Genomic DNA, 20,692 nt, shown 5'->3' on the forward strand with positions numbered 1-20,692 from the left:
AAATTCTGTCTCTACCCCCCCAAAAAAGAAAGTACAAAAAAATTAGCCGGATGTGATGGTGCATGCCTGTAGTCCCAGCTACTCAGGAAGCTGAGGTGGAAGGATCACTTGAACCCAGGCAGCAGAGGTTGCACTGAGCTGAGATCGTACCACGGCACTTCAGCCTGGATGAAGGAGTGAGACCTTGTCTAAAAAAAAAAAAAAAAAAAAAATTCAAAGTGTTTAGAAACACATGACAACCAAAGCACTGTAGAGTAAAACCTCTAGGATATGGCCAAAGTGTATTCCAAAAGCTTCAAACTGTAAACAGTTATTATTATTATTATTATTTTTTGAGACGGAGTCTCGCTCTGTCACCCAGGCTGGAGTGCAGTGGTGCAGTCTCGGCTCACTACAAGCTCCGCCTCCCGGGTTCACGCCAGTCTCCTGCCTCAGCCTCTCCGAGTAGCTGGGACTACAGGCGCCTGCCACCATGTCCAGCTAATTTTTTGTATTTTTAGTAGAGACAGGGTTTCACTGTGGTCTCAATCTCCTGACCTCGTGATCCGCCCGCCTCGTCCTCCCAAAGTGCTGGGATTACAAGTGTGAGCTGCCACGCCCGGCCAAACAGTTATTATTAACAGCATTGAAAATACACATTCAATACGATAATCTAGAAACCTAGCAAAATTAGGCCGGGCGCGGTGGCTCACGCCTGTAATCCCAGCACTTTGGGAGGCCAAGGAGGGCGGATCATGAGGTCAGGAGATTGAGACCATCCTGGCTAACACAGTGAAACCCCATCTCTACTAAAAATACCAAAAATTAGGCCGGGCACAGTGGCTCACGCCTGTAATCCCAGCACTTTGGGAGGCAGAGGCAGGAGGATCACGAGGTCAGGAGATTGACACCATCCTGGCTAACACAGTGAAACCCCGTCTCTACTAAAAATAAAAAAAATTAGCCAGGTGTGGTGGCGGGCACCTGTAGTCCCAGCTACTAGGCAGGCTGAAGCAGAAGAATGGCATGAACCCAGGAGGCAGAGGTTGCAGTGAGCCGAGATCGCACCACTGCACCCCAGCCTGGGCAACAGAGCGAGCCTCTGTTTCAAAAAAAAAAAAAATTAAAGAAAAATAGCAAAAATAAATCATAGAAAGTATAAGAAATTAAAAGAAAACAAAAAATACTTGATGAGTAAAATAGACAATTATTTGGCAAGTGTAGCAAAAAAAAAGAGAGCGAAACAAGAATTAGGACAGCCAAGGGAACATCATCTTCCAGGTATTGACACACCATCCAACTGCCACTTGGCCAGCCTCATAACTCTGACATTAAAAAAAAAAAAAAAAAAAAAAAGGAAGGAGGGAAGGAAGGAGGGAGGGAAGGAAGGAAGGAAGGAAAGAAGGAGGGAGGGAGGGAGCAAGAAAAATGAAAAAGAGGAAAAAAAGAAAAAAGAAAAGAAACGAAAAGAAACAAAATGAAATGAAACAAAACTTAGGTATGAATATAAACGAAAAAAAAATCCCAAATAGAAATAGCAAATCAGGCCAGGCGCAGTGGTTCAAGCCTGTAATCCCAGCACTTTGGGAGGCCGAGGTGGGTGGATCACAAGGTCAGGAGAACGAGACCTTCTTGGCCAACATGGTGAAACCCTGTCTCTACTGAAATACAATAAATTAGATGGGCATGGTGGCGCATGCCTGTAATACCAGCTACTTGGGAGGCTGAAGCAGGGGAATCGCTTGAACCCGGGAGGAGGAGGTTGCGGTGAGCTAAGATGGTGCCACTACACTCCAGCCTGGCAACAAAGCAAGACTCCGTCTCAAAAAAAAAAAAAAAAAAAGAGAAATAGCAAATCAAAAATCAAATTCAGCAATGCATTAAGAGACTGTTATAATATAATGAAAGACAGATACCGTATGTTATTCATTTTATTAATAAAGGCAACAAGGATATGAGTATCTCAATAGATGCTGAAAAGACATCTTTTGACAGAATTCGATAGAACTCAACACTCATTCTTATAAAATTTTAGCAGGTTGGAAGTAAAATGAAAGATCCTCCAATGAGAGGTGCTCATCAGGCACTGAAAGGAGCCACAGCCACCTTGGAGCAGCAGCAGAGCCCAGGAGAGGCAGCGGCACGCCTGCTGTGCAGCACACCCCACAGGTCCTAGTTAAGGAGAGACAGGAGGGAAGGATAAAAGGATGATGACAGGCGAATCACAGAGGGGACAGACAACACTGTCATTACTGCAGAGGAGTGGTTGTTGATCTAGAAAATCCAAAGGATCCACTGAAAGAGCATTAGTACTAGGAAGACTTGGATATACACATATGATGGATCAATCCAAGCTCGGATTTTTGGTGTATTCCGGCCACAAGTGACAAGAAAATGCAGGGAGCAAAGGATCCTGCGGGCAGTATTCCATGACCCTCCCAGGAACCCGCCAAGCCAGGCACAAACACACCTGGACAATCTAACAGGGATTCACAGCAAGCAGCAGATGCTGCTTCTGAACAGGAAAGTGGGCATCATCCTGATGTCAATTCCCCCACATCGCAACATGTCCAGGCAGCTACAAATCCCAACAGGACTTGGGAGGGAGGGACAGCAAGTTCTAAAGCTTATTTGGAAGGAGAATATGTAAGAATGGCCATGATAACTGGGGAGGAAGGGGGTGGGGGGACAAGCAGCTGGCAGTACTCAGTGCACCTAGAGGAATGCCTAGCACACACCAATCTCTGCTCCAGCCGTGAGCTATAAACAGAGCAGTCATTCCAGGGAGCCGGGAAGACCAAGAGCTTCTGCTGGTTAGCTTGCTTGCCTCTTTCTTGGGGTTTTTTTTCCAGCTGGGTGGAGGCGGTCCTAAATTTGGTTTTAAGCATGCATGTGCAGTGCCTGTGAGATATCAGCATCTCAGTGGGGAGGAGGAGAATGGTGCAAACCCCAGGCTCAGAAAGGAGGGAACAAAGGTCCAGATGTGGGATCTAACACAAGGGCAGGAGGCGAAGCCCTGAGCCTGGCCTGTTTGAGGTCTGAATCTACAACTTGACGGGATCAGCAACCCTGGATGTGGACATGTGTTCTGCTGAGAGAACCTCCTTGTATCCGGAAACCGCCCACATACCAGGTTGTATGCTTGGTGCCGTACGTAAAGGACTCCTCCAAAAACCCCAGGTTTAGAGAACTGGGACCAAAAGTCAAGAGCCATTTGAAGTGGTGCCCCGCGCCACTCCCCTCCCACATCCAGGGTACCTCCTTGTTTTTTTCCTTGTCCACGGCAGTCCACACGAAGCCAAAGGCCCCACTGCCCAGCGGGCTCAGGGTACTGTACTTTCGGGAGTACTCGCCCTCACAGGCCGTCAACCCCTCCAGTTCCACAGCCTTGGGGGGCTCCTCAAACCAGGGTCTGGCTCTGAGCACCTGCAATGCAGAGGAAGGTCTGTGGGGTTACATGCAACTGCACCTGGCAGAGGTGCAGCACCCACAGTGGTCCCCCTGCGTCTTCAGCAGCCACCCAAGGCAGGTGTGCCCTGCACTCCAGTCCCCTGCACTCCAGTCCCCTCTCCTCCTGTGCTCTCAGACAGGTCTGAAAGCCGATCTCCACAGGGCACCCCAAGCAGCCTCAGCACACTGATCTCAACTGGCACACATGTCAAAACGTGTTTACACCCCATCATACACATGGGCCTATGCAGATTTAAAGTGGCTTTATAGTCACACCAGATATTAGAAGACAGTGTGAAAAGTTACAAACAGGGCCAGGCGCGGTGGCTCACACCTGTAATCCCAGCACTTTGGGAGGCCGAAGCGGGTGGATCACCTGAGGTCAGGAGTTCAAGACCAGCCTTGCCAACATGGAGAAACCCAGTCTCTACTAAAAATACAAAATTAGCCGGTCGTGGTGGTGCGTTTCTGTAATTCCCACTACTAGGGAGGAAGCGGAGGTTGCAGTGAGCTGAGATCGCGCCATTGCACTCCAGCCTGGGGAACGAGAGCGAGACTCCATCCCACCAAAAAAAAAAAAAAGTTACAAACAGACCGTATTCCCATCCCCGAGGAAACAGAGAGGTGCCAACTAGGATATTTGCCACACAGTACAAGGCAAGTCCAGGGCAGGCATTGACTGCAAATACCCACTTCCACCAGGCTGGGTCCGGTGAGCTCAGCAGCGGTAGAGTGGGTGGAGCTGGGCAGGCTGGCAAGGAAGAGGCGGGTCCTGGCGGCTGAGTCGCGTTGGCTGTGGAGGAGGTCTTTCACCAGCCAGCAGCAGAACAGAGGTGTGGGGCCCTGGAGCTCCACCCGCCTCACCTCAAACTGTATACCTGAAGGGTGAGAAGGTAAGAATGCACAGGCCTGTGCTGACCTGGCTAGACAGCAGCTTTAGGTTAGAAAAGTCCAGTCCTAGAATGCAACAGTCCAATCCCCAGCAGCTTTAAGTTAGAAAGTTCAATCCCCAGAACACAGACCAGAGAGCAGCCTAGGCAGAGGCAGGCAGCACCAAGGCCTGGAGGAAAGCTGTCAGGGCCAGCCAGGGAAACACCCCCGGGGCATAGCCTGCAGGCCTGCAACAATCACACCTCCTCACTCAGGGCAGCCAGAGGCCAAGGAAGCCCTCCGGAGAGGCCTGTAGTTGAGGGTGCAGACAACCTCCAACTCAGAATAGCCGGGAGAACCTGCACTCAACGTGCCCCTACACACAGTGGGTCTTTGGCCTTCCAGTGACAAGAATGTGAATGGCTTACATTAATCCACGTACACACGTACCTACTCTAGTCACTAATAGTCATATTAAACTCCATACACACTTATATAGAGAAAGCACATATGCATTTTCCACAGCCTCCTAGCTATACACCAACGTAAGTGTGGTTAGCTTTTTTTGGTGGTGGGTGTTTACAGCCCATTTTATTTCCTTCTTGTTTATATTTCTAATGTTTCTACAAATAACACTTATTATTTACAAAATTCTTTTAAGTATAAGAAAAGAACCCTAGCTATCAACACTACAAAATCAGCAATATGGAAACAACTGGCTAAAATAATGTGGATCTATTAAGAAATGAGGAAAATACAGCCAGGCGCAGTGGCTCACGCCTGTAATCTCAGCACTTTGGGAGGCTGAGGCAGGTGGATCACGAGGTCAGGAGATCGAGACCATCCTGGCTAACACGGTGAAACCCGTCTCTACTAAAAATACAAAAAATTAGCCGGGCTCGGTGGCTCATGCCTGTAATCCCAGCACTTTGGGAGGTCAAGGCGGGTGGATCATGAGGTCAGGAGTTCGAGACCAGCCTGGCCATCATAGTGAAACCGTGCCTCTACTAAAAATACAAAAAAATTAGCTGGGTATAGTGGCACACGCCTGTAGTCCCAGCTACTCAGGAGGCTGAGGCAGGAGAATCGCTTGAACCCAGGAAGCGGAGGTTGCAGTGAGCTGAGACCATGCCATTGCACTCCAGCTACGGTGGCCAGAGTAAGACTCTGTCTCAAAAAATAAAAAAAACAGGCCGGGCGTGGTGGCTCACACCTGTAATCCCAGCATTTTGGGAGGCCAAGGCGGGCGGATCACAAAGTCAGGAGATCGAGACCATCCTGGTTAACACGGTGAAACCCCGTCTCTACTAAAAATACAAAAAATTAGCCGGGCATGGTGGCGGGCGCCTGTAGTCCCAGCTACTTGGGAGGCTGAGGCAGGAGAATGGCATGAACCCAGGAGGCGGAGCTTGCAGTGAGCTGAGATCGCACTACTGCACTCCAGCCTGGGCGACAGAGCGAGACTCTGTCTCAAAAAAAAAAAAGAAAAAAAAGAAATGAAAATAAAAAAGAAAGTAAAACAGAATCAACCTCAAAGGGGCAAGCAGAGGGGCCTGATCCATGACCCTCACAGAAGGGCAGGTTTTTCAGAGATCAGAGCAGCCTAAACACCAAAAGCACGGAAGAAGAACACGTGAGCATCTCGCCACGCTCACATCTCTCTTGACCTCTCCATGTGACCACTGAGGTGGGGGCTGGTGGGAGGTGGAGAGACAGACTCCAGCATGACGCCCCTGCACCTCTCCTGCCCCCGACGGAATCTCCCCAAGCTGCTGAGCAGAGCGGCTCTCTGAAGTGTATGGCCTGAGTCGGGAGGCACAGCTGGAACTGATGGGCATGGGGCAGGTGGCCTGGGACCTTGGGCACCACCCTCCGCAGGCACACACATTTGTAATCTTAATTTTCAAGAGGTGGATGATATGCATTCTCCTTTAAAACATGATTTCTGCTGAAACTATTCCAGGGTGAAACCCCATCAGACCCCAGAACAAGCAAGGCCCTGCACCCGCACTGAGCTGTGCTCTGGGGGCACCACGCTTCTTCCCATGGGGCCCAGGACATACTCAGCCGTAAGCCATCTCGATGGTAGCAGCTCCCGGAGTAGGCACCCTCCTGGATCTCCCGCTGCAGGCCAGCAGCCCCGCACATCACGATCACGGGTGTGGAGGTGACCTGGACGTTCGGCCTTGGCTCCTCTGCTGATGGGCATGTGTCCTCAGGGCCAGCATCCAACGTGGAAGGAATGCGTCCTGGGCTTTCTCTGTCGCTTGCTGCATGATGCTCAGAGGACACCAAACAAACCTCAAGTGGTTCTGTTGGATCCTGTCCCAGGCAGCTATCCCGGAACCGTCGGCCTTGGCCAAGGTCAACACGGGTGCCGGTCAGTAGTAACAGCTCCCTGTCATCCAGGACACATGACCCCTGTTCCTGGAGACTGCCTACATCTGGATGGGAGCCCACTGCCAAGGAAGAGGGTGTCCCTCTGAGTTCAGACGTAGCACAGGAACAACTTGATGATGTTTGGTCTGTCTGGTCACTGAAAAAGAGTTCCTTGAGGTTCCAGGAAAACGAATTCACATCAACCTCCTGGGCCTCCACTGCTTCCAGGCCCCCGGGGAGGTCCGTGGCCAAGGCATAGCAGGCTGAGGAGCTGCCCGTGCAGCCACTGTACAGGTCTCTGCCTCCCAGATCGCAGGACGACACAGGAGCGGTGACAGCCGGGCACTCTGTCGGAACAAGTTCGGCGTGGGGGACATCAAGGGCTCCCGCAAGGCTCAACTGGGACAGCTGCTCCTTAATCAAGCAGGTCTGCAGCTCTTCTCGGTCATTTTTCACTCCCAGCCACGGCTCATCTAGAGTAGGTGTCCCAAACGAGAGGCCTGCCATCCCAGAGGGGCTGGGGGCCAAGTCCTGGCTTCGCCACAAGCCCCATTCACTCCCGTAGCAAGGGCAGTGCATCAGGAGGCTGCCCCCCGCCAGCTGACCCTTGGCCTGGGGCTTGGCCACGGCAGCCCCAGCCCAGAGGTCTGAACTGCTGGGACCACTGACTCCCATCCGCTCTAGCTGGGCCTTCTGACACAGGCTACACATGCCAGCGTCACTGCCCCCATCCTCAGCTGGGACTGGAGCTTCAGATTCTTCGCAAGAGGCAAATGGCTTCACATCCACTGGTTCAGACCTGCTTTCTCCCAGAAGACCCTGTCTGGGGCTCTCTATTGCCACAGGTTCCTCTCTCCCCAAGGCAGTGACTTGCTGGTCCTCGGGCAGCACCTGCTCACCGTGCACTGGCAGGCTTCCTTCTGGGACACTGTCCACCCTGGGGATAATGACATGGGTGACCATCGTGTAGGGCCACAGATGAGTCAAAAGGAGAGACTGCACCGATTCTCCATTAGAACTAAGTACAAAGCATTTAATGCCACCAATTTATAACAAGAAAAAGACCAAATTTTGTGACCAAGTTAAAAAATAAAGCACTTAGTCTCAAATTTCTCCAAATTAAGTCCACGTTTAGAAATGATTTAGCAGAGAATGCTACCACAAGCCCAACAGTAAAGTACAGGAGCACTTGCCAATGTTTTGCTCAGCACTCCCACTTCATCTCAGGGCCCCCAAACCCCCCGTCAGGCGTGCAGCTCAGCCTCAGCCCCACCTGCAAGGGGAGGTCCCTGCTGCTGCCTTGAGGAGGTGTGAGAGGAATGGAGAGAGGGATTGGAGAGTCCCTGGTAAACTCTACAACAGTAAAAACACAACTGATTGACTACAAACACCATCCGATTTCACAGCCGACGAGGGAAATGGCTCTCAGATTTGGGAAATGGCTCTCAGATGGGGCTCGCGCAGAAGGGGACAGGGGCCAGGGGGCCAGGCGCGGTGGCTCACACCTGTAATCCCAGCACTTTGGGAGGCCGAGGTGGGTGGATCACTTGAGGTCAGGAGTTCGAGACCAGTCTGGCCAACATGGCAAAGCCCTGTCTCTACTAATAATACAAAAATTAGCCTGGTGTGGTGGCAGGCATCTGTAATCCCAGCTACTTGGAGGCTGAGGCAGGAGAATCGTTTGAGCCTGGGAGGCAGAGGTTGCAGTGAGCTGAGATTGTACCAGCTCACTGGTGCGATGGGTGACAGAGTGAGACTCCGTCTCAAACAAAAACAAAAAAGAAGGGGACAGGGGCCGAAAAAGAGAGAGGAGGCTGGTGAGGGCAGCTCCTAAGAGGTGGCATACAATGTCCTCCAGCATTCAGCACATGGCGACCCACGAGGAGGCTGCCACAGTCCAGACAGGATGATCACAGAGCCAGGGGACCCAGGCCTCCCGTCAGCCCAGCCACTGTGGCCTCCACACGACAGACCGACACTGGGCACCAGATGAACAGAATGTGACCTCACCACCTCACTCGGGGACAGACACACAGGTTAACATCAGCAACCTAGTAAAGGTATACCAGAGGCTCAGAAAGAGGACAGGATCGGGCACAGTGGCTCACACCTGTAATCCCAGCACTTTGGGAGGCCAAGACGGGTGGGTCATGAGGTCAAGAGATCAAAACCAGTCTGGCCAACATGGTGAAACCCCTTCTCTAGTAAAAATACAAAAATTAGCCGGGCATGGTGGCAGGTGCCTGTAGTCCCAGCTACTCAGGAGGCTGAGGCAGGAGAATCACTTGAACCGGGGGGCAGAGGTTACAGTGAACCAAGATCACGCCACTGCACTCTAGCCTGGGCAGCTGAGTGAGACTCTGTCTCAAAAAAAAAAAGATTCTGAAGAAGAAAATGGGTTAAAAACACACACACACACGTGCTATGTACAATAGGACTATCACAATAGAACGAGTTTTTATTTCAACTTTTCTAAATGTTCCTAATTCTCTAATATAAACTTTCTTTACTCTAAATAGAATATTTTAAAATGTGCAAAGAGAACGGCTTCATATGACTTTGAAAATGATAAAATTAATCCCAGCACTTTGGGAGGCTGAGGTGGGCGGATCACAAGGTCAGGAAATCGAGACCATCCTGGCCAACATGGTGAAACTAAAAAAAATACAAAAAATTAACCGGGCGTGGTGGCGGGCGCATGTAGTCCCAGCTACTTGGGAGGCTGAGGCAGGAGAATGGCGTGAACCTGGGAGGCAGAGCTTGCAGTGAGCGGAGATCACACCACTGCACTCCAGCCTGGGCGACAGAGCGAGACTCTGTCTCCAAAAAAAAAAAGAAAATGATAAAATTATGTTTCTATCAGTTCTCTGAAATCTACCTAAACATTCTGGAACTCTGCACAGCCTGTTTCCTTATCCCTACAGTGAGATAGTAACACCATGGTGCCCTCCCATACAGGCTGATAAGGACTCAGCCAGGCAGCGCAGAAAATCCAGGTGTCACTGTGTGTGGAACAGAGCAGGCGCTCACCACATGTGCGTTTTCAGTATTACTATGAATAACAGGCTGAACATTTCTCTCTGACATGTTCCTCATTCACCTACCATCTGCCTGGACTTTTACTAAACCTGCAACCTCCCACCAAGGGACTTACCCTGGAGCAGGCTGAGGTGAGAGGCGAGAAAGGAGCTGGCCTCCAGCTCCCAGCTCAGTCTGAGTCCCGGTGAAGATGTCTTGGCTTTCCACCAGCTTCCGGGTCTCATCTCGGGGCACAGTGTGGCCACCAGCAAGCACGACATTAATCCTTGGATCTGGCAGCAACACCGAAAAAGAGTGTTTGCTCTTCACAGGCACTCCCTAAAATGAATCTGCTCATTTGCCTGGAACTCACTGAGGCTCCTTCACAGCATGACCAGCATCGACCACCTCTCACCACCCCCAGCGTCCCAGGTCCAAACCAGCGCCCTCTTCTCTGCCTCCTGTCTCCCTGCTGCTTGGCCCAGGACGCCTGCAGCCAGCTACCATGATCCTATCAACACCCAAGTCAGAGCACGGCCCTCATCTGCTGACAACCCTCCAACAGCTCCCATCTGACTCTGGACAGAAGCCAAAGTCTCGGCCATGGCCCCCCAACTCTGTGGCCTCACTCCTCCAGGTCTCTCCACCTGGCCCTCTCTGGCCAGCCATCTTGGCCTCCCTGCCATACCTGAAGTATTAGAGGCCCTGGGATCATGGCTCCTGATCCCAGAAATGCTGTACCTGGCTATCTACAAGGCTTCCCTAGGCCTCCTGGGCCCCCAGGCCTAAGACTGCATGCCCTCTTCCCCTCTTTGCCTTCCTCCCAAGCTCTGGCCACTTCCTGGGCTCCACATGTCACCTGGCTCCTTCCAGTCCCCGTGAGGGCAGGGGCGTCTGCACGCAGTGCAGCCTGGCCCGTGGTAGGGGATGAATGTATGTCTCTTGGTTACATGAGAGAAAGCAGGCTACATTAGGAAGGACACTGGAAGGCCAGGCACAGTGGCTCACACCTGTAATCCCAGCACTTTGGGAGGCCGAGGCGGGCAGATCACCTGAGGTTGGGAGTTTGAGACCAGCCTGACCAACATGGAGAAACCCCGTCTCTACTAAAAACACAAAATTAGCCGGGCATGGTGGTACATCCTTGTAATCCCAGCTACTAGGGAGGCTGGGACAGGAGAATCACTTGAACCCAGGAGGCAGAGGTTGCAGTGAGACGAGATGGTGCCACTGCACTCCAGCCTCAGCAACAAGAGTGAAACTCCGTCTCAAAAAAAAAAGGACGACCCTGAGAAGAACCCTAGCCCCAAGCCGAGGGAAGCCTGCTCTGTCACCAGGACAGTTGGGTGGTTTGGCATAACTTCTCCAAGAGGCATTTTTGACAGTAACTAGCAAAAGTGTTCATTCCCTGAATCTGGAAGTTCCACTTCTAAGAATTCATCCTAGGGAAACAATGCAAGAGTAACAGAAATGTTGTGATCCCCTCCCCCCACCACCAAATATCTGATAAAGAGCATGTACTAAACACACAGCCGTGCACGCACAGGTCAGAATTTGGAATTCCGGGAAAAGGGGAAGGGGAATATAATCAGTGCCAGAGGAAAAAGCTTGTATAAAGGACAGACTGAGACAGAAAACCCCAGATAGGATGAGGGGAACCACACGCTAAGGAAAGCCGGGATTGTCAGGAGAACCAACAGCCTAACAAAGCATCTTTTAAAACAAATGTCACAATCCAGCTTCTAATGACCCAGGCGAGACCCTGTGGGGAAGGAGGCTGGGCACATTTGCCAAAGAACTCACAGGAAGCCCAGAAAGCTAAAGAGTGTCTGATGGTGAATGTTTATCTCACCAGGCCGGTCAGTCTCGTGAAGCTGTAGTTTTCCTCAGTGACTGTATTAAATCCACTTTCACACTCATTCAATACCCGAGTGACCGCATGCAGGACAACCTCGCAAGCCAGCACCTGCCGACCTGCCTGGACCCACCACGATGCAGAGCCCCGAGGCGGCTGTGCTTTCTGCCAGCACTGGCCACTCTCTCTCTCTATCTCACGCCCACTGTGTCCTTCCATAGAACAGAGACCCCCAACCCGACACCCCTGCCACACCATCACCTGGACCCTTGGGCCCCAGCCTGCCCCAGGAACTCCAGAACCACATCCAGTGAGCCCACGCTCCAGGTGGGCAGAGCCCCTGGAGGCAGAGTCCCGGGGTCCTCACCAGGGCAGAGCCAGGGACAGGGCGCACCCCCACCCCATGCTTGTCAACAAGAGTGAGCATTGTGGAAGCAGCCAGGGGCCTGCTCCTTACCAGGAGCTCAGGCGTGGGCCCTGCCAGAACATCAGCGGGTTCCACTGCCCCTCATTGCTCCCAGCCAGAGTGGGTCCCTCGGGACAGGAGGCAGTGTGCTCACCCTGTCTACAGAAGCCACACACCTAAGACTGTGCATATGAAAGGGACTCGGAGTATTTGTTGAAATAATTTAAAACGTTAAATTAAAACTATGTGGGATAAACATAATTAAACCAGGAAATACTGGTAGAACATTCGATTTAGGAATTGCAGTCAACCCTCAGTACACTCAGGGGATGGGTTCCAGGACCCCCAGAATGCCAAAATCCGAACACCCTCACGTCCCACAGCCCACCCGTGAAACGCAGGTGCATGGAAGGTCAGCCCTCCATATACGCCAACTTCACCTCCCACCAATACTGGATTTCTGAGGTTGAAAAGAATCCGTGTATAACTGGACCCTCCAATGTCAAACCCAGTTGTTCAAGGGTCAGCGGTAATCTGATATGCTACATGGATTCACTCAAACTACATGAAGCTATGTAAGTTTACTTAGAAAAGACAAGACTGTCAGTTAGCTGTGTCTCGGATACTAAGACTGTCAGTTAGCTGTGTCTCGGATGCTGTGTCTCAGATATTACGGGCACAGGTGATGCAGTCTTGGGGGTTTTCTATTCTTCTTCTCTACGCTCGTATGTTTATAAGAATAACATGTCACAGCCCCTGAGACAGAGAGGAACATCAAACCAGAAAACAGTCACCCCCTACTCCACCCCCCCACCACCCCTGAGCCTCTGGAGGGGCCGTAGCTCCTGCTCCTCCCAGCCCTGTCTCAGAGGCACGGGGCTGTCTGGGGCTCAGCAGCTGCAGGCGCATTCAGGAGGAGGAGGCTGTGTCTTACCCTGGGCCCCCTCAGCGGGGTCCTGGCCCTGCCACGGGTCCAAGGTTCTCTCCCCACACCCACTCTCATCGCCGACGTCCAGGCAGCTGGCCAGGTCTGGGAGCTGTAACGAGCTGTCATACGCAAGGTCCATGTAGCTGTAGAAACCAGGAATCAGGAAAGTGATATTCTAGAAAACAAAGCGGGGACATTTCAGAGCCTGGAGGATCCACGCTGACCCACTGGACTGTCCCCCTGGGGGAGGAATAAACACAAGGAGAGCCAGTCCCTGAGGGTTCACCCTCAAGGTCAGGAGAGGCCTCGGGCCAAATGCCCTTTGATGCACCTGAAGCCCCTCTGATGTTCAACATGTAATTCATGATTTTTCCCCTTTTCTTAAGAAAAAGGTAAAAACACACTCTGCGGCAAGTTACACTGACATCGACACATCTTTGGAGCAGACATCTGGCCTTTGGCCCCATGTTTAGATGGATCTGGCAGCCTGTGTCTGCAAGCCTCACCTCACGCGGCTCACTGGTGGCCAGAACAGTGACATGCACCCAGGACAGAAGGACTGCAGGGCCCTCTGGGCTCCTCCCAGGCCAGGAGCTGCTCTGACAGATGCTTCCTCTGAACCTGTGTGTGGCCCCCTCACCAGACACTGCCCATAATGTAATGCCGGAACCCGCCCTAACCTCACAGAGGGCACAAGCGTCCGTGCCCCCAAAATCCTTGCAAGGTCTCAACGCCCTCAGCTCCTGTGGGAACCCCTCATCCAGGAAGAACGCTGCTTTTTAACTAACTTAAATTGAACTTAACTACAATTCAGCTTAGCTACTTTTTAGTATTTCTACTAGGGTGAGCAATGAACCCCTGCAGTTGTGTCGTAAACCCTGGTCCATCAGTCAGACCAGATCTCTCAGGGCTTTGAGGCACAGCGCTCCTCTCCCTCCCTCTGACGGTGGTTGCTGGGGAAGGGTGGAGAGAAGGAGCTTGGCAGCCGTGAGCAAGGACCTCCCTCCCTGGACCCGAGGTCCCTCCTGGGTAAAGGAGCGAGCTGGAGAGCTTGCCGGGCGCAAGGCCTGTGCCACACGCAAGCCCGCACTGCAGAGCACAGCAGCTTCCTCCGAGGAGATGGGGAGCCAGGCGCCCAGGGCAGCCCCACCTTGCCCAGGAGCTCGGTCTTTCCGTAACCAAACAGCGTCAGCGCGAAGCTGTGGTTGATGCCATGGATGGTCCCATCTGGCAGGAGGGTGATGAGGCCGCTGATGGTGCAGAACACCCAGACGGATGCCCGGTAGCCCCTCGCAGGGGCTGCCTCACCGGTGGTCACCTCCTCACTGCTGGGTTGGGATTTCAGCTTTAAGCTCAGAGGGAAGGTGGTGCCATCCCTGGCTCTTCCAACAGACCTCTGAATCTTGAGATTCTGAAAGAAAGGCTTGTCGTTTGGCTCAAGCCGTGTTTCACGTGGACAGAGCACTGAGTCTGTGCTGCGTCCGACCCAACTTCTACGCCACATGTCATCAGGGAAGGTCCCCAGGACATCTCACACTCACACTGCTCTGCCTTCCCTCTCCTCCCGGGCCCGCCTGGCCCAGGAAAGAGCCCTTTGTGGATGGGGAGGACTCAGTGTCCAGAGCCGCCCCAGGCACAGCGACCCAGGGCAAGTGAGACACCCCAATGAGGGGCCGGGCACCAGCAGGGAGGGAGGGAGGGAGGACTGTGGGGCTCAGGCTCAGGGCTCAGCCACGCCACTGGCAACCGTGCCATCCTTGCTCTGGCCCCAGGATACTGGCCCCACAGGCTGCACTGCACCAGCTGCGCATCTGTGGATGTGTTCTCCCACCCCTCTCAGCCTCGGGCAATGTCCCAGCATCCACCTCTATGGGTGGCCCAGCTCTAGGGAGAAGACAAGACTCAGGGGACAAGAGTGGCCAGCTGGGAGACCGCACAGGCCCCGGGCCTTGGTCAAGGCCTCGGCGCACAGGAAGCTCAAAACTGAGCACGTCCCACCCCTACGGCCACCCTTGCCTTCAGAAACCCTTGGTCTGTGTCTCCAGTTATGGATTCAGAGCTAAGAACTCCACCCCATCACACAGTGCAAGAGGTCAGGAGCCCCACCTTTGGGATGTGCTGACCAGGAGCAGGGAGCTGCACGGAAGGGATCAGGTCTGTGATGTGCTGCCCAGCCACGTCCTCCCCAGACACGTACCCGTGAAGATGAGCAAAGAGACTGTCGCATGACGTGATGGTGCCCTGGAGGAAAAGCCCAGTGCTTATCATAAAAGCTTCTTGCGCTCCAGCTGTAAATTTAACTAAGCTTCAATATTTTCAAGCTAAAAGCAAGACCCCAACATGACTTCTCCATCGGAAGTGCAAGAGACATATACCCATGAATTTGATAAGAGCATCATCATCTGTCTCCTTCTACCGGAGATGCACCTAAATTGTGGGCCTTCTTGTTCTTCAGGAACCTGGCCCACACCACAGCTCATTAATAACATCCCAGTTCACACATGAGGGCTGTCTCTAATGCCAGCTACTATTCTGGGGGTTTTGCATATATTATCTCATTTAAATGTTGAAACAATCTCATGAGGAGTTATGATTATGCCCCAGTTCATGGGTGAGGAACTGAAGTATGGGAGGTTCGTTCCCTGCCCAAGCACACACAATCAGCGAGGGCACCACTGGGCAGACCCTCCAGGCTCCTCATCCTCTTTCTTCCCAAAGGAATGAGACAGGGACCAGCACTTGCTGAAGAGGAGAACGACACCGGCTCCAGCATCCATGAGACACGAGGCAAAGCTGCACACTCACATCGCTCTGGAAAGCGACCCAGGTCGAGACTCTCTCCACGGGCTCCAGGACCACCACGCAGCATAGGCGGTGCTCCTGCCGCATCCTCTTCATCCACACAGACACTGGAATCTTCTCCCCACTACGGCTGATGATGTCCACCTGTGGAAACAGGTTCACACCTGCATGTCGTGGACCCAAAAGACCAGTCTGGGTGGGGCACCCGCCTCCAGGAGGCCCAAACTCCAGGCACTGCAACGTTCTCAACTTCTGCTTACCTGACTTTCATTTCAGAAATTTACCAAAGCACAAACAAGATTTCCGATGCTGAACATTAAAATCTCCAAGTGCAAGTTTTATCAAGAGAGTAGATTTCATTCTCAGTTCATGGTAATATTGCAGGGTGAAAAAAGCAGTATCTGTTATTTCTTAGAGAAACAGACACCAACACATGGTGAATATCTTAGTTTTTTTCTTCTTAGTAGTCACTAAGTCAGTTTCTTGAACCAGTGATTTTCTGACACAATTGGTCCTAAGCCTGTGACATCAGTTCAGTTCAAGCAATGGGGTCCCCTGTGTGAAAGCCACAGTGTCTAGGAAACAGGCAACCTGGAGGATTCGGGTGACTACTAGAGCCTCAGATCATACCCCAACCTCCACTGCCCTCCAACGCTGCTCCCCCAGTCCCCGACCGGCTGACGAGGCCGTCCTGCTTTGAGGGGAAACTCTACAATCAGCCATGCCTTGGGCTTTTTCCATGCCTTGGGCTCAGTCCTCCACATCCAACTCAGCTCACTGTCAACGTCCAGGTTGGACACATGGCACAGGTGAGAGAATCAACACTGTCTAGGGAAACGCTTCCAGGCCCACACCCCTGCCCGCTCCCACAAGCACCAAACAGAATGTAAAAATCAATAGACAATAAAACCGTATGACTCTTGAGCGTCTGACGTGGTGCCCAGCAGGGCTGCAAAACACTAGTGAAGCTACAGCCCTCAGACAAAGCAAGGGCCACCCACAACACCCCCCGGGAGTCCAGCCGCAGCCACAGCGTCCGTTCCTGTGATGAGTGTTTTTGAAGGGCCCCCACCCCCACTGCAGCTGAAGCGGGGAAACGGCACCTGGGATGACATTTTCAGCTGAAGAAGCTGAGATGTCCTGGTGCCACCCAACCCCCAGCAGAGCTCCTGGTGGGGAACACCGAGCTGTTCCTGCCACACGCTGCTGGTCTTGAGGCCAGACTGAGCGCTGCACCCGCATCCACTCACCACCGTGCCGAACACCACCGCAGCGTGGCCGTCAGCCTCCATGTGCTCCTCGCTGAGGGCCTCCACCACATCAGAATCTGACCTCAGAAAGAACTGCATGAGCTTCTGGCCAATCAGGTCCTGGCTGCTGTACCCCAGGAGCCTGCAAGCTTTGTCGTTAGCAACCAGGATCTGAGGAATCACAAAGAGGAGCAAGGATGCAGACATCCCCAGCAGCTCCACCAGCTGCCCAGAATAGCCCAGGAGGACCATGTAGAAGCCAGCCTTTTCCTGACAGGGTCTCACTCTGTTGCCCAGGCTGGAGTGCAGTGGCACAATCAGAGCTCACCGCAGCCTTGAACTCCTGGGCTCAAGTGACCCTCCTGCCTCAGCCTCCCTGGTAGCTGGGACTACAGGTGTGTGCCACCACACCTGGCTAATTTCTTTGTAGAGATGGGATCTTGCTATGTTGCCCAGGCTGGTCTTGAACTCCTGGGCTCAAGCAAACTTCCCACCTCCCAAAGTGCCCAAATGTTTTTCTAATTGCATTAAAACACCCAAATCCCAGGTTTAAGGCACAAACCCCAAAACCACATCTACACAGCTAGATCTAAAAGAGAAGCAAATACCTCTGTGGTCTTGGCATCCACCGTGAAGATGGCCTTGTTAGGGTTGCACACAGGGGCCGGAAGCAGGGGTGAGGACCACCCTGAGGACAGTCCCCGCAGCAGGGAGCAGCAGGACACACTGCCCCGGGGCCCGGACGGGTCCGTGTGCTCGGGGGCAGCAGGGCAGTGCAGTTGACTTGTACAAATATTCTGGGCAGCCAGTGATGAGAGACAGTAGGAGCTCCATCTGTCTTCTGAAAAGAGAAGCGAAGCGAAGCTTTAGACTTCACACAGCTGCAGTGTCCACCTTCTGAAACAGGCAAAGCACACAGCCCTTGCCCTCAACTCCTGCAAAAAGATCTAAGGATTAAGTCAGTCTGCACAGCTAACGCCCACTCTCATCACGTGTCTGAACGTGGTATCCAGAATCCACTTAGGCAACCACCAGGTCCACTCAGAAGCACGAACAGCACAAGATCAACACTTCTGTGTCTAAATTACACTCAAAGCCAGGCGTGCCTATAATCCCAGCTCTTTGGGAGGCTGAGGCAGGAAGGTTGCTTGAGTTCAGGAGTTCAAGACCAGCCTGGACAACACAGCGAGACCCTATCCCTACTAAAAATAAAAGTTTTAAAAATCAGTTGGGCATGGTGGCGTGCCCCTGCAGTCCCATCTACTCAGGAGGCTAAGGCAGGAGGATTGCCTGAGCCCAGGAGTTTGAGACTGCAGTGAGCTATGACTGCGCCACTGTACTCCAGCCTGAGCAAGAGTCAGACCTTGTCTCAAAAAACAAAAAAGCTTAATTACACTCAAAGGTTTCTTCCTTCCCACCTTCTGTCTTCTGTCAGTCATTCCAAGACCCCATGGCCACTCCAGCGGCTGCCCTGTCACTTACTCCTTGGAAGCATCCTACGATTCAAGAGCTCCTTGTGCAGCGTCCTCACTCTCAGCAATGCCTCCAATGGCTCCCAAAACACTCAGTCCAGTCATTCCTCAGGCCTCACCCTCCTCCCACACCACCCTCTTCGGGCACCTGGGCTCCCCCACCTCCCACCCTCTCACCTCTCAGTGACCACGGCTCCATCTCACCCATTCCTCGGTAGCTTTAAATACATCTAACTAAAAATGCACTGAAGACTCCCACACTCGCACCTCCAGCCCGGACCTCCCACAGCCCACTCGCCCTCTTCCCCATCTCTGGAGACACCAACTGCATTCTTCCAGTGCTCAAAACCAAGCACGCAAGACCTGGCCCTTCCATTTCTCTCCCATCCCCTCCCCTCCATGTCCTTCATCCAGGACCCCTGACTTTCTCAGTGAGTGGCCTGACCCCGACCATTCTCTGAGACTGGAAACCACGTGGCCATCCAGCCACTCTCTCGCCCCTCCTCTTCCCCAGATAGCAGTCACCAAGTACAGCTCCTCCTCATGTCTCAAGGCCCTGTGCCTCCGGCTCCCACCCCTGCTCCTCATGCAGCCACCAGAATGATGCTCCAAAAAAGGAACACACCTGTCGATACTCACTGAGAACATTCCTGATCAGTGCCTGGGTGAAGCCCACTCCCAAGGGTGCTGTGTGCCTCCCAGCCCGGCCCTCCCTGCAGTATCCCGGGTGCTCTCCACAGGGCCCTCCACTCTACACCCTCAGACACCCCAGTGCACAAGCTCAGCTCCAATACCCTCCTACTCCAGTGTCGAAGTGCTCCTCGGCCTGGAGACCAGACCCCCAGCCACCATTTCCCGCAGCTCTGTGCCCCATTTCCCCATTTTCGAGGTCTACTCCAACTTCAAGGACACAGCCTGCTGTCTCCCCAAGTGCCTCCATCAGACAGCCCCTCAAAGGCAAGTGACGCTTTCTTCCTCACCATTGCCCAGACCTTTGGGGTGTCTGGACATAAGAGGCACCAACAGACTGTGGACATAGGAGGCACCAACAGACTTCTGCCCCATGATTCTTGGTCCACCGGCTAAACCTCATTTAGCTCAGTAAATGCATGAGCAAAGCTGCATTTCCCTAAGTAAAACAGCCTAACCTAGAACAGCGTTCTCACACACTCTGAAGTAAGAAATAACATTTTGCTGTAACTTGACCCTGAAATTGAAGGGGAGTTCCACCCGCTGCCTGAAAAGAAGTGCCAGATGCCTGGGAATCACAACAGAGCAAAAGCAGCAGCAAAGGCCCTGCCAGAGTCACCTGCCAGCGCGAGCCGAGCGCCTAAACTGCGAACTTTTCTCTGCAGGAATAGAGTGGCTTCAATCCCTGGTGAGAGGGTTTCCATGACAACACAGAGCAACCCCACATTTGTATTTCCACGCGCTGAGGCCTGCAGCGGTCGAAGGTCATTACCGGAGAGTGCCGTCCTGCTCTGGCAGAGTCTGGAAAGCCCATTCCTTCTGCTCAGATGTCTGTGGGCTGAGGAAAACGACCTGCTGGGCTCGGCGGTGGTCTGTGCAGCTGGGCCCTCTGCTGGCACTGGCAAGGGGAGGCTCTGGGAAAGGCATCTCTGGTCCTCTTCAAAGGCTGTTAAGCCCCCGTCCTCCATGGGAAGAAGGGAGGCCAACTGCCAAGCTTCCACCTCTAACAACTAGAAAACAACGTGAAGCTGATTAACATCTGCAATGCAAAAACATAAAGACAGTTTAACCAACTAATTCATAATGCTGAGTTCAGCTCGGCCCCAAAAGACATACACCACCAACTGCCGTCCCGGGTCAGAACCTGCGACGGGAGAACGGTCCGCCCAAAGTGGTGCTAAAAGAAGCTCTTTCCAGGCCGGGCACAGTGGCTCACGCCTGTCATCCCAGCACTTTGGGAGGCCGAGGAGGGCGGATCACGAGGTCAGGAGATCGAGACCATCCTGACTAACACTGTGAAACTCTGTCTCCACTAAAAATACAAAAAATTAGCCAGGCGAGGTGGCAGGCGCCTGTAGTCCCAGCTACTCGGGAGGCTGAGGCAGGAGAATGGCGTGAACCCGGGAGGCGGAGTTTGCAGTGAGCCGAGATCACACCACTGCACTCCAGCCTGCGTGACAGAGAGAGACCCCATCTCAAAAAAAAGAAAAACAAAAGCTCTTTCCAAGAAAAATAGATAGGAAGACATGGGAAAGAGGGAAGGAGAGAGAGAGGAAAACAAAGAACAGGGTGGGAAGGAGCCATGAGGGAAGG

The 20,692-nt window shown here is 52.9% G+C and overlaps 1 protein-coding gene across 5 annotated transcripts in view; it reads right to left on the minus strand.

The window, feature by feature from the left end:
* Positions 1-20,692, minus strand: part of PASK (PAS domain containing serine/threonine kinase) — a 49,307-nt gene that overhangs the window by 19,890 nt on the left and 8,725 nt on the right. For 4 of the 5 annotated variants that reach the window (XM_063645337.1, XM_055291227.2, XM_063645338.1 and 1 more), the window contains exons 2-12: positions 19,872-20,109; positions 17,546-17,778; positions 16,938-17,108; positions 15,691-15,831; positions 14,992-15,126; positions 14,036-14,296; positions 12,892-13,060; positions 9,833-9,989; positions 6,363-7,615; positions 4,123-4,307; positions 3,238-3,405 (exon numbers count right to left, since the gene is read on the minus strand). In XM_063645337.1, the coding sequence (XP_063501407.1) occupies positions 3,238-3,405; positions 4,123-4,307; positions 6,363-7,615; positions 9,833-9,989; positions 12,892-13,060; positions 14,036-14,296; positions 14,992-15,126; positions 15,691-15,831; positions 16,938-17,108; positions 17,546-17,778; positions 19,872-20,067 (3,069 nt within the window). In that variant the 5' untranslated portion in view covers positions 20,068-20,109. Of the gene's footprint in view, positions 1-3,237; positions 3,406-4,122; positions 4,308-6,362; positions 7,616-9,832; positions 9,990-12,891; positions 13,061-14,035; positions 14,297-14,991; positions 15,127-15,690; positions 15,832-15,947; positions 16,887-16,937; positions 17,109-17,545; positions 17,779-19,871; positions 20,110-20,692 lie in introns of those variants that run through there. The other variant, XM_055291228.2, reaches the window with a different exon arrangement.

The sequence above is a fragment of the Symphalangus syndactylus genome, chromosome 8 (genome assembly GCF_028878055.3).
Source record: "Symphalangus syndactylus isolate Jambi chromosome 8, NHGRI_mSymSyn1-v2.1_pri, whole genome shotgun sequence".
NCBI classification, from domain to species: domain Eukaryota; kingdom Metazoa; phylum Chordata; class Mammalia; order Primates; family Hylobatidae; genus Symphalangus; species Symphalangus syndactylus.